The sequence below is a fragment of the Cavia porcellus genome, unplaced genomic scaffold (assembly GCF_034190915.1).
Source record: "Cavia porcellus strain 051 isolate PalLab524CR breed Dunkin Hartley unplaced genomic scaffold, mCavPor4.1 scaffold_15, whole genome shotgun sequence".
In the NCBI taxonomy this organism is placed as follows: Eukaryota; Metazoa; Chordata; class Mammalia; order Rodentia; family Caviidae; genus Cavia; species Cavia porcellus.
In genome coordinates this window covers 43,761,328-43,774,569 of record NW_026947498.1, presented here as the reverse complement: position 1 = coordinate 43,774,569, position 13,242 = coordinate 43,761,328, and the positions used below count along the sequence as shown (strand labels likewise).

At 33.5% G+C, this 13,242-nt stretch overlaps 1 protein-coding gene across 9 annotated transcripts in view; it reads right to left on the bottom strand.

Moving 5' to 3' along the window:
- The window catches only part of Epha6 (EPH receptor A6), an 806,211-nt gene that overhangs the window by 18,384 nt on the left and 774,585 nt on the right, over positions 1–13,242 (bottom strand). For all 9 annotated transcript variants that reach the window (XM_063224791.1, XM_063224793.1, XM_063224792.1 and 6 more), the window contains one exon: positions 10,986–11,179. In XM_063224791.1, the coding sequence (XP_063080861.1) occupies positions 10,986–11,179 (194 nt within the window). The remainder of the gene's footprint in view (positions 1–10,985; positions 11,180–13,242) is intronic.

The following is a 13,242-nucleotide window of genomic DNA, read 5'->3' as shown; positions in this document are numbered from 1 at the left end:
CAAGCTTTTCACCCTTACCATTTCTGTCCTGCCTCTAAATACATGTTCTTTGATCTTTTCCATATTTGCTGTGATAGTTCTCATATTTGTGGAAAATTCATCGATAAAGATTCCACTTAGCTGTTTTCAGGGATTCAACAAGAATTTATAACATTAAAAAGTAATTTCTGATGTCACAGAACTCAGTTGCATGAATTACAATTGACATACATCAAAGTACAGTGCATTGTAGCCCAAAGTACAGATATTAATAAGGTCCCAAGAAAGTACAATAAATGAAAGGCTGTGTTATCTATGCAAACAAAGAAGGAATGTAGCATTGATGGATATTAAAGCCAATAATGCATAATCATTATTTTAGTTTCTAAGACCAGATGCCAAAGGTGTTTCAGTTGGGTATATTTCTGTAGTTTTAAGATAAAAATAATATAAAGGTATTATTTTGGACAGATGTGTTTCAATAATACATGTATACATGTATACATTCATATGCTATATGTGTATTTATAATAGTTATAAAACTAAAGAACTGAAGAAGTAAAATGGAATTAACTTTAGAAATTATTGCAAAAACTGATGACTATTTCTACAATATAGTCTCCTTACAGAAATATATGAAAATATAAAAAAATTTGGTCTCTTTAAAAAATATTTGGCAGTAAAAGTGCTTTGATAATAGCACTTTCTATGTATTATTAGCCTTCCAAGTGATACACTGTTATTAGTCCTAGAGTAATAAAGCTATCATTTAAGAAATTCTCAGATCTTGAATGTGCATTAACTGGTAAAACAGTAACAATATTTAGAGTTTCAGTCAAGTCAATATTTTCTAGATAATTAAATATGTTCTTATTAGAAGTGAATCATTGAATTACTTTTTTATCGGAATATTGATGGTTAATCAAAGTTTCATAAAAATTAAAGAATGAGAGAATTCATACAGTCTTAACTAGAATTATGGTTTTAATACTATTATTTGAAATATTTCATTGTAATGTTTTTGCCACTCATATTGTAACTATTTCCACTGTAACTTGAAATTGCTAATTTATGAGAACTTGTGATTAATCTACTTGAAATATTAAGTCCTTCACTAAAAAGCAAAAGTGTACATTACTCTATATAAATAAATGCTGGTATTGTTATGGTAAAAATACACAGAATTGGAAGTTAGTTCTAAGATTATTGATTAAGGTGAAAACTGAAAATCCCTAGCAATCAAAATTACCCTTAAAATTTCTTACCCTTAAAATTTACGCATAAAGGACCTGAGTCTTTTATAACAAGTTATACTCTTCAAAACGTTAAAAGGAATCTTCCTTGGAATTCAGGACAGAATCCTTCTGACAGGCCTAGAATTCTTTTATTTGGTTTTTCTTTCCTACATTGACCTCCCTTTTTCTAAACTAAGGCCCAGTAGAAAAGGGAAGTGGGGGTGATCAGAAATGATGGAGAAGTTTAGGGGTTTTTTGTTTGTTTGTTTTGCTACTTATACATAATTGGAACTTGTGAAAGTTAAATGAGTATGTCTTGTGATTAGACTACTTTATACTGAGTTACCCTTTAGTTACCCTTCATAGTGGCTTCTGTCCTTTTTTGAACCACTACTCAATTCTAGCACAACATTTTATATTTTGGAGCCTAACCTATATTTTTGTCTTCTATACTGTATATGTCTGTGGGCTGTTTCATCCTAGTTAATATCAGAATAACTCATAATTTGACTGGAAAATAAAATTCTTCATGTACAAAAGTTGAAAAAGCAATTACAGTATTTATTAGCAAATACTTTGTTGCTATATTTCTTCAAAGTTTCCTATAGGTGTTTATGGTAATAAATATTATTAAACAAAAAAATCATAATACTAAATATTATAAGGTCTCCATGGTTGACATGATTAAACAGGCTAATTAGAACATTTTAAAGTGTTCACTACATTAATCTGCATTTTTTAGTATTTAAGTGAATTCAGAATAGGTTCTGCATTATTTTTTAAAAATTATTTGTCTGGCCTATCTAATATACTTTGGAAGCACTGCTGTACTTTATTAAGTTTCAATATCATAATGAATAGAGTACCTTTCTTAATTACTAGCAAATAAAACCATATATGTTAGAAAACTGAACATTTTATTTTAAAGTAATGGAATCTCATATCTTTAGTTGGCAAAAAATGTGCTAAAAATGAACAAAATTCAATAATGTGTTTAATCCATTTTCTCTTTATACTTTTGTGTTGTTCCTGAAGTCAAATAACTTCTACTTCTGAGATGATGCCAGGATAACACTTGAACTTTTACAATTTCATATAATTGGTGAGTGCAACCCTAATTTGCTAATTTTATATTCTTTACATAAAAAGGAAATGAAAGGACATAATGTTAACTAAATGACTGAAATGGCTTCTTTCCCTGTTGGAAAACATCCAGTATTTGCTTCCAAAATGTTTCAGTACCATAATTCCCTTTCTCGTTACACATCTTTAGTAACCTAGTTACTCTTTGGCCTTTATATGACTGCACCGGCAGTTGATTTAGTAAGTTCAGTGTCCCCTAGTTGTTCACAGCCACTGAGCAATAACTTTGCTTCCACCTTATCTTATAATGAAGTTGAAAAATGCTGCTACTTTCTGGCTTCCTGGGTTAGGTTTCATCATCCTCATATGAATTGTCTGGAACATCACCTAATAAACAATAAATGCCCTTTCTTATCAAATGTGTACAATGATAAATTCAGCTTGTTCTTTGCTGAGCATGTAGAAATTTCCTTTATTTGGTGATTAGTGGGTGCTGCCCAACTGAGAAATGTCTTTATAGGAAAGCCAGTGGCTCACATTTTCAAAAGCACTTATATTACAGAAGGGTAAGGGTCTAATTCTTTCTTAGAAAAATGAGGAGAGGCTGGAATTAGGAAATTTCAGGTCTAAATTATGTTCCATTTAGACTGAGACAAAGGGTGGCGTATAGGTGTAAAGGTAGTATTATACATATTCAAATGTATTGAAAATGTAAAAATGAATAGCTCTAAGAGACCCCCCCAAATTTTTATTCTGATGTGTACTTTGATTATATTAGGGCTAGCCTTAAAATGTTCTTAGATAGGATAATAGTAAATATCAGTACTAACCTTTAAAAGTAAGAAGGTTTTCATCTTCAAAAGTTTTCCTGTTTTATATTAATTATGTGAAAATGATCTAGTAGTAAATCTATTAAAATTATTTGAGAGGTCATGATTTCTGTAACATTACTGAAATAAAATTGTTTTAATATAAAATCATCACATGGTTAAAGGCTTTTCTCCCTTACTGCTATAATATAACGTTTTTTATTGACACTCCAGTTACAGTTAAAACTACACAGATATTACCTTTATTCTTTATTCTGTATTACTTTATTTGTATATTACCTTTAATTCACATTTATGAATATTTTACATTTTCAACAGGTTTTATATTCAAATGAGTATATGTCAATGCTTAATAATTTTTTAATTCTCTAATTTCTCAGATTACTGTATATATTCTCTTATTATAAATGATAATGTAGTATTAGAGCATCTATCTTTTTGCAGTTGAATTTTTCCTTGGGAAAGAATCCATAAGGTAGAAGAATTTTTTTATAGGAGTAAATGAAAATTCTCTGATGGTAGGAATATGGTATTCCATATTTTTACTTTGTAGTGGGCCCTAATACAATGTTGAAATCATTACTACAATTCACTAAATGAATGATCATTTAGACTTAACTTTTACTTTCTTAACAGAAAAGTTTCATACATGACATAATGACTGATTTATGACAAATGACCTATTTTCTTATTTATTGATTTATTTATTTACTTGTTTATTGTCTTTCTGAGACAGGGTTTTACTATACAATTTGAGCTACCTTGGTAGCTCAGGCTGGCTTCCAATTTACTTTATAGCCAAGGCTGGTCTTGAACTCTTGGATCCTCCTGTTTCAGCCTTTTAAGTTCTGGGATTACAGGCATACATTATGATGCCTGGCTTACTCTCATTTTTAAAAAGTCAAAACTAGCCAGTGCTTACTGACATATTGGTCAAACTATGAGTATTCTGCTCAACATGTTCCTGACATTGTGAAAATGTTTCTACTGTATATCTAGGTTTCAGGTAGAAGAAGTAGTAGTTAGAGGTGGAATCATGTAGCACACTTGCAAATTATAACCACAATGGCACTATTTACATTTACTCAGTAGCTCGTTTTTACATGAGTTTCTCATCTTATAAGCCAAGGACCCACCTTCACACTATTCAGTTAATCAATATGATATTCTTCTAAAACATACAATACCTATGTAACCATTGAAGAAGGGGCTGGGGATTTAGCTTAGTGGCCTAAGTGCCTCCCTGGTTGTGAGTTTGATCCCTGGTACCAAAAAAAAAAAAAAAAAAAGAAAAAAAAAAAAAAAGCAAACTCAATCCATTGAAGAGTTTACTTAGATAAAAAGCATTATACTCTTTGCAATTAAGCCTGAAATTCAACCTGAACAGGAGTTAAATTATGAAATAACTTTGATATTAAAAATTAAAGCCTAAATCAACTCAATAATATAACATCCTGAATGTACAGAAATCCACCACATATCTTGTGAATATGCTTCACAGTTGGAAGCAGTATCTGATTTCCCTACTGACTCTCTGTGATGTTAAATTGGAAGTGAGAATTATTTTTGTCAGACTTTTATTTTCAATAAATCTTCAGTTTTTAAAAATAGCTGTAATACATTTGCATGATAAAATTGATAACTGGTTAATTCAAGAAAGGATGAAAGTTAAATTTTTAAAGTGAATTTAAACATTTTGATGTGTTTGAACATTTGGAGGAATAAATGCAGAGCGGGGAAAAATACTTTAAAAATCCTCTTTAAAGTCTTAGTACCTTAATATGAACCCTAGAGCCAGAATAATAGATCACTGAACTCAAAGAAAGACTATTATTGTGAGGAAATAATCCAGGGTCAGTAAACAGATTCTACACCACATGAGAAATGTCCTCATGGAAAGGATAGTGAGGTAATGTCTGAGCTCAGTAGGAAAGAGTGTTGTGATGATTAGTAACGTCTGCCATAGCAAGGAAAAAGAAGAAACGTATCTTAATTGCCAACACCAGAAAACTTCAATCTACAGCAATGCCTGAAGATGTAATTCTGGAACCATGTTCTTTGACATATTTTTCCCATTTCTCTATATTGCTCAGTTATTTCTTTTTTTCAGCTAATGATCTTCTAATGTGTGGGCTTTGTAGGAGGATGTTTGGAGAACATACCAGCGATATGTTTGCTACTTATTCCTGAAGTGGGGACATATACTCTACATCTATGGTTTTGCCCAGTGGGATATAAAATAATGGGTTTTGCCACACTAAAAATTATTTTTAGAATTTTAATATACTTCATACATCAAGTCTTACTTAGCCCAGGGAAAAAATCTAACTAGAAATGTAAAAACATAGTCTCTTATAATCATTTCTCTAATAGTGCTATACTGAGTAACATGTTGCCATCCTGTGTGATTTTATACTGTATAGAAGAAAGAGCAAGTGATTTAGATTTGGTGAATCTTGTTCCTGATCTGCTGATTACTTGGCAGTGTTCTTTTGGAAACGTTAGCCTCTTTAAGTCTCCATATCTTTATCTGAAGGATATCTGAAGGATACAGATAATACCAGTGATGATTAAGTGACATAACTTGAGATAGTGACTATTACAATAATTGACACACAGGAAGCATTTAACAAATGGCAGTAAATGTTACTGTTGAAAATATATATTAGAATCTGCATAAATATTTCTATAAGTGTTAAGCTTGGTATTATGATTATCTTGTGCTAGTAGTTCATGTAAATTGAATTCAGATTTTCTAATAGTGTGTGCAAGTTGTACATCATCCAATCAGTGCTTCATATTCTGTCTTCTCTCATTTAACTTCATTGGTTTTGGCCAGTTATTTCTCTATAATAAAAACATTATTAAAAATGTTAGCAGCAAAAATCAAAACAAGTCATCCATTATATGTGACAGAGATAAACAATTTAGGAAGTGCTGACTCTATGTTGACTAGGAAGCATTGAGCAAGACCTTTTCAAAATGAATGGAAAATTTTATACCAAATTGTAATCATAAAATATTTTTAATAGAATTATTGGTGCATTATTAATGAATGTCAGGCTTGTACTACTCAGCTGTGGAACATTTCTTACAGTTCTCTAAAGCACAGTTTCTTCATTATGGTATTGATATGAGCCTTTTTCAACCTTCATCATTCATGTGTTACTGGAAGTTCAACAATATAGTGATACTATTAAAATGGTAGTGGCAACAGTTTGCTAAAATATGTCTCATTCTTGCCTAGTGGGTAGTGAGAATACTCATAAGATGCCTTACCCCTGGCAGAATCAGATTTCCCAGGCTGTTGACAATTACAAGCTGACAATTCCCATCTGTGTAACTGCTGCTCTTCCCTGGGTATCGACTTTTTGAGCTGGTGATCAAAAGCTCATACATAATCTGTAAAATTTTTGATCAGTAACATGAGTGGGGACCTAGAGTAGGATTTGATCAAAGTATTATTTGTATCCACTACTTCATGGTTTTGCCACAAAGAACACTGACCAGCTGACTGCAGCCTCGTCCGGTCAGTGGGCTTCAAAGCATGGAGGAATCTAGGGGGAAGACCAAAGAGGACATAGAATTAACATGTAGAACAATGTGGTTGAGGTCCAGGAAGTAGGGAGAGTTGGGTGAAAGGATGCTGTGTACTCACTGGAACACTGTGGTATTAAACTGTAGGTCCCCTGGGCTGAGGGCATATACTCTACATCTATGTAGTTTTCCCAGTGGAACATAAAATAACTTGATTGTGCCACACTAAAAATTATTTGGGGGATTTTAATAATTCTATGTGTTAAGTCTCTTTTAGCCCAGAAAAAAATCTAACTAGAAACCTAGGAGTCTCTGAGAGTATACTTGGAGTTGGAAGCAGTTGCTGGGTTGATTCCGAGTGTTGAGGAAGTGGGAACAGTTGTTGTTGCAGAGGATAAGCTCAGACATTGCTCCACACGCTGCTCTATATGCAACCTTGGTCTTCAGTTGGGGACCCTTTTCCCAGGGCCTGTGTATCACAGGGCAGCTGTGACTAACTATCTAAAGGTGATCATAAGACTGTTGGAAAATGAGTTAACACGAGATCACTTTGAATATATTTATGGAAGGCTGGCAGCCTGAACTGAAGTGGTAGTTTTGCAAATCATTTTTTATAATTTATTGGATTTAAAGTTATATTTGTATATTACCATGTTTATTTACATATCCATACTTGAGTAGGAGAGAAAGCAATCAATCATATGGGAAACTCTGACTATCTCAATGGAAGTATGTTACGCATAAGAATGTCAATAGAAGAAACAATGAGAACTGCTTCTCTTATGAATGTCTTTTAAAATTAGGTACTCTTCTTTTCCAAAGGAAGGATTACAGATACAAGGCTTATGAATTTTCTGGTACTATAGTATAATATTATTAAACTGTGGATTTCATAGTTTTCTTCATCCTCTTTTGTAACTTTGATTTCTTCTCCCTTCTTACCACTCTGACAAAATAAAGGATAAAATCTTCTCAGATGAACTCTTGAGAATAAAAGCAATTAGAATAGAAGAAAAACCAATGGGATCTCATAGAGGAGAGTTATGTTGGCACACAGAAGTGTGCGAGATCTGGGAGTTTGGGGATACTAGAGAAAAGCAGAGTTCACAAGAGGCTAATAAGAGTGGCTATGGATTATACTCAGATTTATTTACATAAATCTGAGGAACTTGCAGGAAAAATTGAGATTCTATAGTATGCCATTTTTTCTTAATGCAACATAACCCTGGAATAGACTTCTAGGATCTGGGAACTTTGGAAATGAGAGAGCCTGTCACATGGAATGGCTAGTAACAGTTTCAAAAGTATAAACAAAATCAGTGGTTCTTTAGCCAGTGTTATCCTTTAATCTGTCATGTCTCCTCACCCTAAACAGTCTTAGTTCTCTGAGACTAGGGACAGAGTGGGCAGGTGATATAGAGGGCACAAGGGTGGCACTAGGAACCATTCAGGCTGCTCTGAAGTTAAGAATGTGGACAAGGTTCAGGCATGGCATCCTTAGAACTCTGCTTCACTTTGTTTCTCAAAGAAAAATATATTAAAAGCAAAAGGAGTAGCACATACATCTTTGTCAGAAACAAGGACAGCATATCAGTCACAAAAACTTCCATTCAGTTTCGTAGAGATTAGAGGTTAGAATCCAATCAAGCTGCCAACTTTATAAAAAACAGCCTACTCCAGGGCTGCTGGTGGTGGGGACATCACAGAGCCTGCCATGCACGAGCCTGGTCCCCTGCATCCCTGTATACCTCACTCAGGCAGCCCTCAGACATGACCCTTCATCCGGATCTGACCTCCGTTTGGGTCTTTTTGCTTTCTGACATTTTCCCATCCTAGATCCTTCTTTGATATTTTCTTAATATGATGATCATCCCTAATCTTGAAAATGTAGACAAGAAGTTGTTTAATGTGCTTTTATTTCAAAACAAGACTTTTTACCTGTCTGCCTCAATAGGCATAGCACAGTTAGACAGCTTGGTTGATAGGTGCTGGCTAGAACACAAGGGATCTGGATTACACTGTCCTCCTGCATGACTGCAGACTCACTTCTGGGTTCCTTTCCATTAGAACTTCTCTCCAATATCAAAGTATGCCCACGCTTCTTCAATAAAACGTATGAAAACAAAAACAAGAAACATTTCCCCTAACTACTTTCCTTTCTCATCACAGACAGGTTTCTGGAAACAAAAATTAGAACAATGTATTATTCTCTCTGACTTCATATTCATCCCTTGTTTATTATAATCCATCTTATACAACTTAACTGAAACACTTTTGTTGGGGATATTGCTCAACCTGGCAACACAAGGTCCTGAGTTCAATTCCTGCTACAAAAAAAAACCAAAACCAAAAACAAAAAACAAAAAACAAAATCACATTCATTAGAACGCTTTCACAAAGTTACTTATGAACATCAGAATATCTCAGTGCTAAATTCAATACACGTACATTCCTTTTTTTTTTAAGTTTTCAAGCTTTGGATATCATGCTCTTTGAAATTCTTTCCTCTTGGACTTACGACTTTCTCCATTTCCCTTATGTTCTTTGTTCTTAGTCTCCTTAGATTATTTTTTTTTCTACCTATGTCTTAAATCTTGGTATTCCCGAGGACTGCATTATTTTTCTCTGTTTACTTGCATTCTTTAAATTTTTATAGCTTGTCTCAACCACAAAGCATACACTACAATCTTATGCTTATGATACTGAAATCTATATCCACAGTCCAGATCTTTCACCCCAAGTTCAAGTTATAACTACCTACTAGACTTTTCCATTTAGCTATCACACAAACATTGCTGGCTCAGCATGCTCACAAAGATCTTATTTCTATTACAAAAGTTTCTTTCTCCTTTCTTACTGAGTATATTATTTGTCACTTGCTGAAGGAAGAAATTTGACAAATATCCTCAATTTTTCCCCTTTCCCTTCCTTTCTCTTCCCTTCCCTTCCCTTTCCTTCCTTTTCATTCTTCCTTCCTTCATTTCTCCTTCCCTTCTTTCCTTCCTATTTCTCTCTTTATATTAAGTGACCAAAACGCATTGGTTTTCCTGACTAATAATTAGTTCATTCTCTTAACTTCTAACCTCAAGATTATTTCCACTTTAGAAAACAGGTTTTAGTCTTTCCTAGCTTGGCCTCTTGAGAATGCACAATTGTCTCTTGTTTTCATTTTTCTTCTTGTTTTGCCTTTACAGTCAATTTAAATCAGTCCTAAAGTGATCTTTCAGAAATGCACATGTGGCCCTGTCATTTTCTTGCTTGAATCCCTAAATGGCTGTCCACTCCTTTAATGATGAACACCGAAGTGCTGTCCTCTGCCGTCCCCTCCTTCTTTATTGCTTCCTGTATTGGACTGCTTTAGGGAAGATGGGCCAGAGTAATAGTTTAATCTCTAGCTATTTCATGCTTGGCTTCACTTTACTGAGGCTGCCAATTAGTGATTTAGAAGTGAACTCTTCTATGTGAACCAAGGCCTGTTTCAGATAGTCCTTGAAGAGCCGTGGCCTTACCGTCACTAAAACCCCACACTGGCTTGAACTAGTGACCGAAAATTGAATGTCTGTATATTTTCTTGACTATATTCTGAAAACTTTTGAAAGGCTTTGGTTATTTCTCAGTCTAATTTGGCCTAAATGTAAAGATATATTTTCAAGTTAATGACTTTTTAAATGTAATATTTTCAGACACAGATGACAATTTTTTTTAGTTGAACTCTTGTAATTGGTTTTTGGAGAGAAGTGAATAGATTTTCTCAACTCTGACTTATAAATGGTGTAAGAGCGCCTTCATTTCCTTGTCAGCCACTCTTTTCTGGCCTTAAGAATGGAAAGTAACAGCCGCTAGGCGTGATCCTATCAGCAGGAAACATCCTTGCTCCTGGCTGATTCACAAATTACTGTACCCCTGTCTTGCTTGCCATTTTGAACAGAGGGACAGAACATAGAATAAACAAGAAAATTAGAGTGGCTGCACGCACAAACATAAATCTTACATTCAAAGGTAAGGAAGGATCAGTAAAGAGAGATGTATAAATATCAAAGACCTATATAGGAAAAGAATATAAATAAAATAATTCAGAAGGATTAGATATGGAGAACAGAGAAGGGGAAGCTGTTTGCTTGTGGAAGAGTATCCACATTTTAAAAAATGTTAATAATTCGTCTATTCTGCTGACAAATGAAATATGGTTTATGCAAGATCAATAACTAGAAAGTTACGAAGGCAAACTCTTCCCTGTCTTCCTGTTATTCTCCTCAGTAGCTTGAAAGAAATTATGATTGTCAAGGGGGAAAAAATCAACATTATGCATTATGCATCTTACACAAGGATATCCTCTACCAGGGTGTGAAGGGCGCTGGGGTTGCGGATCAGTTTGTCAAGGAAGCTGACAATGTCAGTAAATTTTGGTCTGTGATTTCTCTCCTTCTGCCAGCAGTGGAGCATCAGTTGGTGTAGAGATGCAGGGCAGCCCATGGGAGCTGGAAGCCTGTAACCTTCTTCAATGGACAGAATGACCTAAATGCAAACATACACAGATTATTCTTTTGCTTTTACAGACAATAATACATATGTTAAGTTATAATTTCTTTATGCACAAACAGTAGAAGCCAAAACATTGGTAAACATGAAAACCATTTGTGATAAGTACACAAAGCCCAAGTAAGGATAAACATCAAGGTTCTGAAGGAGAATCGCAAGTAGCTCCATAGCACTTCCTGACTCCTAGGACAGGAAAATATATTTTAAACATGTGCAACTGGTACACAGAAGATACTTATCTTTTTGTCACAATCAGTTTTTTAAGTGCTAACTGATAGCTAGAATCATCTGAAAACCCAGTCATAACATCAGAAAGTCAGCATTAAATTGCTGCATTTAGTGTAAACGCCATGTGAAAAATGTTGTAAGTGAAAATTAAGTAAAATTTTGCTAAACATGATTTGATGGATCATAGTTTGTTTTTTAGTTTAATATCAATATATATACTTTTAAAGCCATCCTTTCTTTTTTATCCTGCATTTAATTGCTCATTACCTTCTTATGATCTGACACTGACTTGACTATAAAGTCATCTTCTCACAACTTCTAAGGTCATTATTCCTTGATGTGCTAACAATGGCTAAAACTACAAACAACATGAACATTTGATCTGTGTCTCCAACAGAACTTTTGGTGACTTACAGAACGTTAAAAAGTTCTCACTGCACTCATGTTAGTAACTAGTCACAGCAGTCACTGAATATTTGAAATGTAGCTGGAAGGACTGAATTTGTAATCTTGATTCATTTTAATTCATAAAAATTAAAAGTTAAGTGTCTGCATCTGCTGCTCTATGAGACAGCACAACTCTAGGGAAAAGAATTTGGATAAGCAAGCTAAGTTAGGAGTCACAAATATTTTTTGAGAACAAATATTTTTCTTCGTACTTAGGAAATCCCATATGAGATCATGTAGGACAATTAATCTATTTTACATATGACTTTCTCATCCTTGAGGATTTCCTCAAAAATGCATTGTAACTGATCTCGAACACTAGATTTTATGGAAACATTCAAAGGTAAACCTTTATTGTTATATTATTTCTGGGAAAGACAGAGGAAAGGATTTATTCTCCCTATTTTTGATGTATAAAGCTAAGGATTAAGTTAATATTTACATGCAGGCTCAATTTAACCTCACCCCACTTTTAAATTAAAAGAAATTAAGTTCAACAAGCAAGATATAAAGGCTGCTAATGTTAAAACACAGAAGAATTTTACTTCTGCACTATCTAAACATTTTCTTTTTTTTTATAAACACTGACATCTTACTTTAATTTCTTTTTAAAAGTGTCACAATGTGACATGATTAAAATACCCTGAATTTTTGTTATAGGCAATTTGTATAAAAGAAGCAGTAAAATGTCTTGGGAACATTTTAACTGCTAAGTTTTAACGTTTTTGCAGTATTAGGGAATTTCTCATATTCCCATTAGTGTCTGTGAACAGAATACTTTAAGCCTGAAAGTACATTAATGTTTTTCTCATCTATTTTTGACTATTTTTGCTAACAACTAGGCTTGATTTTTAAGACATTTTATTATACATTTTAGTAAAATTAGAAAGTGTATAAATGCTTATAATATACGAAAACCACTGTGGGTAGTTTAGAAAAGTAATTAAAAAAACATAGCACAGACTTACATTAGAGAAACTCTTTGAAGTTCTTCCCTAGAAAAGCTTGATAGTCACTTTGCCGTAGTTACCCACTTGCAAGTGCATGAAATAAAACAGGTGAAAAATGAGGCTATATGATGTGGAAAACCTGCCTTAATGGAATATTTACCATTTGCTTGGTCCTTCATCTATTCTTCATTTTTTGGCTAATATTACACAGCATGATAATTATTGTTTGTGTTTCATATATTAAAAAGGTTGTATTCAGAGAGGTTAAGAAATTTGCCTAGGAAAACCAAAAAATTTTCTAGTTGGAACATATGTGGCAGAACTGGAATTTGAACTGTTTCTTTTAACTTGAAAAAAAATTCCTCTGGCTTTTCCCTAGAAACACTTTTCCATTTTTATGATATAACATCTTCC